The sequence below is a fragment of the Sinocyclocheilus rhinocerous genome, unplaced genomic scaffold (assembly GCF_001515625.1).
Source record: "Sinocyclocheilus rhinocerous isolate Xijiao unplaced genomic scaffold, SAMN03320098_v1.1 scaffold853, whole genome shotgun sequence".
NCBI lineage: Eukaryota > Metazoa > Chordata > Actinopteri > Cypriniformes > Cyprinidae > Sinocyclocheilus > Sinocyclocheilus rhinocerous.
Window position 1 is genome coordinate 388,889 of NW_015627738.1, and position 6,033 is coordinate 394,921.

Sequence of the window (6,033 nt, forward strand, 5' to 3'; positions counted from 1 at the left end):
AAAAAAATGAATACTGTCTCTATTTTAAACGTTAGGAGAAAAAAATAGACCTTAAAAGGGATAATTCACCCATAAATTAAAATTACCCAATGCTTTACTCATCCTCAAGCCATCGTAGGTGTATATGACGTTCTTCTTTCAGACAAATACAATCAGAGTTATATTTAAAAAATATCCTGGCTTTTCCAAGCCTTATAATGGCAGTGAATGGGGGTCGAGATTTTGAAGCCCAAAAAAGTGCATCCATCCATCATAAAAAGTGCTCCACACGGCTCCGAGGGGTTAATAAAAGGCCTTCTGAGGCTAAGCCATGTGTTGGTATAAGAATAATATCCATATTTAAAACTTTATGAACCGTAATCTCTAGCTTCCGCTGTCGTATGCGCGTTCACGAGAGAGTGGCGTTCCAGCAGTCATCCATTTCAATGGAACTAAAACAATCTTTGCATCCTACAAAATGATCTTTTAGTTTCGGTTTCTTCACAACATTCAAGAAAATGATTCTGAATTAAGCAGCATTATGAATATAGCAATATTGCAAAAATTATATATATATATATATATATAATTCATTTCGGTGAATCAGTTGTCCATTTCAAAGAACTGATTCGAAATTATTATGGAAAATGTGTGTAAAACCTTTGTTTATTGAAAGATTATTTTTATAGAAGTTTATTGTGTTTCAGTTCTTGCATTAAACATATTTCATCTACTTACCCTCTTCACTGAAATCACATAAATATCATAAAAAATATCTAAATAATGTTTTATTGTATCAACCAAGCCCTGATTCTTGCTTTTAAACAGTAAGCGAAAAGCAACAGAACTACAAAAGCAATAAAACTACTCAACCAAAGCAGTAGTCCATAAATATGAAGGCTAATGATTTATGTTGTGGTAATGTCTCATATTGGTGTGCTTTTACCTTGTCTTTCCTCATTAGAAATATGATATCCTCTGGTGAAATGGCCCTGGCCCCTCTCAGGAGGGCCACCTCTGCAGCCTGATGGAGCTGCAGGAGGAAAGAAAGAAAGAAATGAAGGCAATTCAACCAGCAAAGAAAGCGGGAGTATGTAACAATCAGCGCTTGGCAAAATCAACCCAAAGCTGTTTTTAAAATCAGCGCTTTGTGAATAACTGACGCACTGCATCTACAGCATGAAGACCTTGAGGAAACCGATAAAGGCTTTTATTTTGAGAGCAGGTCTTGAGTCACTTGGCGTGACGTGAGTCTTGTGCAAGAACGTCTAACTTTGCTATTTCTGCTCAAACAGGTCAGAAAATGTCCTTGAATGCATTGCAAACAGAGAGAAATGCATCAAAACAACAGATAAAAATGAACCAGGCACAGCAAAATACCACGTGGTGCTTGTCTGGATATGAAAACAAGATAAGCAGTCTAGAAATAGGATTAATTGCTTATAGCAAAATGTGTTTTATGTGTCCTGGTTTAATGTAAAGACATAATTGACCTTTCTATCAGCCGGTGCATGAGAGGTTTGCAGAGGAATGTCTAAATCATATGCAACTAAATCTTTAAGCTCGAGGAGGACAAAAAACCTGCAATGAAATATGTCTGGTGAAGTGCTATAATTTCACTTTGTTGCCAAAAGAGGAAAAACAGCTCATCCATCATGGTGGAAATGATAGCTGTTCTTATGTAAATCAACATATCCCATGAACGCTCTAGAATTATGGCAAATCTCATGGAAGGACTGTAGTGTTAACTTACTGATATTTTTAAACCCGTCCTTACAAAAGGATAAAAAAGGAGGATCGAGTTCAACAAAAGTATTCTTTGTCAAACTGCTTTAGACGCGAATGTGAAAAGTGCTATATAAATATACTGCACTGAACTAGAGCAAACCGCAGCTAATGATCTGTGACGTATATAATAACAAACACACAAAAAGAGCAAGATCTGATTACTTGTAGAGCTGGTATTTCTTAGTTAAAAAGATAAGTTAAAACCGTAAAACCTAAAACGTTGCTACCGTATTTTTTACGGTAAAATTCCGGCAACCACAGCTGCCGGTTTTCTACCGTAAATTTTACGGATTTTTTTTACAGTGTATATAATAACCTTTATATTAATGTGAATCACAAAAAAAACTTAAATCTTAAAATCTTAAAATAAAAATATTAAAGTAAATTTTTTAATATATTTTATTTTTATTTCAGTTAACATTTATTTTGTTTCAGGAAATGAAAGAGATTTATATTTTAAGTTTATTATTATATTTCAAGTGTATTAAGTGTATTTTAGTTTTAAGTAACGATAATAAAGCCCTAATAAACAGTCCTAAAAAAAGTCATATTTTATTTTATTTATTTGTATTTTATTCTTTCTTTTAATAAAAAAAAAAAAAAACGTTAAAGGTGCTAAGTTTGATTAATTTATGTGAATCAGTTCAGACTGTCCATTTAAATTAATATTTTATTTCAGTTCAAATTAATTTTGTAGTTTAAAATGTATTTTGTAAGTAATACATTTTTTTAATGGTTTCAGTTTTAGTGTATTCTTTGTCAAACTGCTTTAGACGCGAATGTGAAAAGTGCTATATAAATACACTGAACTGAACTGAAGCAAACTAATGATCTGTGACATATATAATAACAAACACACAAAAAGAGCAAGATCTGATTACTTGTAGAGCTGGTATTTCTTAGTTAAAAAGATGATTTCATGTTGAGGATGCACTTGTGTATGAGAACAAAATACAATCTGAAAAATGTAAAGCAAATACCATCATGTAATAATCAAAACAGTTAAAAAAATAAATAAAAGATGACATTAGGAATATAAAAATGTCTGAAAAACAGAAGCCTATTTAAAAGATCATTAAGACGTTTTGCATTTAAAAAGATCAACTAATTATTGATAATTTATATGATTTTATATGCTTACGGTTATTAATTTTTAACTGGTACACTGTAAAAAATGACCGTGAATTTAACGGTAAAAGACTGTAAAAATGCTACAGTAAAATCCTGTTATTTCAGTTAACATTTATTTTGTTTCAGGAAATGAAAGAGATTTATATTTTAAGTTTATTATTATATTTCAAGTGTATTAAGTGTATTTTAGTTTTAAGTAACGATAATAAAGCCCTAATAAACAGTCCTAAAAAAAGTCATATTTTATTTTATTTATTTGTATTTTATTCTTTCTTTTAATAAAAAAAAAAAAAAACGTTAAAGGTGCTAAGTTTGATTAATTTATGTGAATCAGTTCAGACTGTCCATTTAAATTAATATTTTATTTCAGTTCAAATTAATTTTGTAGTTTAAAATGTATTTTGTAAGTAATACATTTTTTTAATGGTTTCAGTTTTAGTTAACAATAATAACCCCGGTAAATAGCCAAAAAATAATTTTTTTTTAAATAAAGTCATAAAAAGGTGCATTTTAATTTACTCAAAATATAGTTTCTTATTTCTTTCTTTTTTTTTTTTTTTTAATGAATCAATTCAAAACTCTTGATTGCTTTGATTGAATCATCCGTTAAGCAGGTTCATCATGTGCCATTTTTCAAGTACTAAATGTTTTTGTAAAAAATATTTAGGAAATGTGCTTCATGAGAAATCAGAGGAAAAACATCTGTCAAAAAAAATTATTGCATTGTGGTATTGATAATTGTGCTTAATTGTCATTACAATAAATTAAGAATGAAAAAAAAATTAATTGTCCTAAAAATAAGGTTGAAATTTTGATATTTTGTGATATTGACTATCGGACCTGAACTTTTTTTTTTTTTTTTTACATGTTAGCAATATAGTGGTACATATTAGTTATCCGTCGATATCGGCTGACATTCTTTAATTTATCGGTCAATGTTAGATATGTAGTTGTGTATTTCAAGAGGCACAAACTTAATCCACCTTGAGTCCTGGAATACACACAAGCAGTTCTCGGCATCTGTAAACATTTGCTGGTCATAAATATATTTGCTCAGGAACGTTCATGTGAGTGTGCGAGCGGGACGGACCCCACACATGCACACACAGGGGGAGCATTTACCGCCGCGCCACAAGACTTTAATATAGATCTCTCTGGCCTGGCATCACACCAAGGTCGACATACCGGCTGCCATGTCTGTCCCACCGTTTCACAGAGGAATGGTTTTTAATAGACAAAAATGGCTGTAAGTATGCAGAATCTCATCCCCCACTCTCCACACGCACCCCAGCCAAAATTCCCCATCATCCTCGGAAACCAGAACCACTTTCCTGAGGAATTATATTTATAAAGGATAGTATTCTGATGTACAATGATACATTAACAATTTTATGACCCATTCGACTAGATCTGAACGAGCAAACTAAGAGTAATAATACAGTTTATAATCATTTATTCTCTTAACCCTTGCTTATAAATCTCTCTTATGCTATATTATCACCACATCTTGGATTCTATCTTTTTGTCAATTTGTTTTCTTTTAATTAGCACAGGTTTTGTATTTATTTTTTGGACTGATTGGTCATAGATCAAATATAATATAATATAATATAATATAATATAATATAATATAATATAAGCGAAAAAAGAAAATATAAAAATAAAATCTAAAAAGCATGATTTGTGGATAATTTTGTCAATGCTCATTAAAAAACTTAGGTGCATAAGCTCAGATCAATGAGGCCTATATATAATATTATATAATGTAATGTAATGTAATATAATTAATATAATATATTTTTGAATTATACTATATTAAATAAAATTAAATAATTGTTGAATATATTTTTAAAAAAAATGAAAATGAGAAAGACAAAATTACTAAAACTTACTTTTTAAATTAAATTAACTTAATTTAAATAGTAAGTTTTAGTGCAATGCGATAACATTAAGTAGCATTTTCGGGAAAAAGAAAATCCTCTCACAAATTCAGGGTTAAATGTATATAAACCTATTTAAAGGAAAACATTTGATTGAATTTAGCCCAAAAGGAAAAAAAACAACAAAAAAAACATGATCCCTTAAAAGTCTCACAGTGCGGCTCTTTTCAGGCTTAAGGAAGGTTTTTCCGTACCATTTGCAATCCCTGGCTCGCAAACCTGTCTTCTGCAAAATATCAGATTAAGTTTAGTAATTGCTCTAATTTTACAGGTTGATCAAAGCTGAATGAAGTTGGGCTGTTATTCCATTCACTCATGAACACTGGGATCTCTGTGGTCTTTTTCCAGCGAGGCTGTTGACAGTTTATTCGAGCGGCGAAGGACTGTTTTACCATTTCTGAGATGCCTGAGTTATCATACTACAGTGGTATTCATAAGATTGAGGGTGTTTTTACCCATCTCGATATTATCGTTTTTGGTTTCACTGAAAAAAAAAAAAAAAAAAAGAAGAAAAAGAAAAAGAAAAATCACACTGTGAAAACATGAATGTGGTGATGGTTTGATTGACAGCTGGCCTCAGGAAAAACTGGCCTCCTTGTTTTCTTTTAATGAAACACTGAAAAAGACTAACAAAAATCAAATGTACTGATATTCTTGTGAGCAAAATCGTATGTTCAGGCATTATTACCTCACCCTCATGTCTGTACGACCGGAAGCAAAATATAAGTTGTTATTGTATTACAGTAATGAAAATAACGAATGAGAATCAAAAGTTACAAAAAAAAAAAGCATCCAGAATGAATTGAGGGGGAATATGAGGAGGAAATGTGCTTAAAAGTAAAAAAAATGTCACAATGCAAATATAATATAATATTTTGCATTCTGATATTTATATAGACATTTAAAAAAACATGCATTTATTACATGTATTTATACAGTGTTATTTTAGTATCATCATTTTGATATAATATTCTAGTTTTTTGTTAATATTTGGAATTAGATTTTATTTTTATATTTTTTTATAATTTTAGTTAGTTTTAGTAATTGTGTTGTGCTTTTGTCATTTGTATTATTTTATATTATTATTATTATTTTATATTATATATTATTTTATAAATTAATTATACAAATAAAAAAATAAATTAAAATATAAAAACAATAATATATATATATATAAACTAATAAATAGTCTAAA

At 29.8% G+C, this 6,033-nt stretch overlaps 1 protein-coding gene across 4 annotated transcripts in view; it reads right to left on the bottom strand.

The window, feature by feature from the left end:
- The window catches only part of supt3h (SPT3 homolog, SAGA and STAGA complex component), a 139,788-nt gene that overhangs the window by 53,969 nt on the left and 79,786 nt on the right, over positions 1-6,033 (bottom strand). For all 4 annotated transcript variants that reach the window (XM_016545030.1, XM_016545042.1, XM_016545034.1 and 1 more), the window contains exon 4: positions 926-1,012. In XM_016545030.1, the coding sequence (XP_016400516.1) occupies positions 926-1,012 (87 nt within the window). The remainder of the gene's footprint in view (positions 1-925; positions 1,013-6,033) is intronic.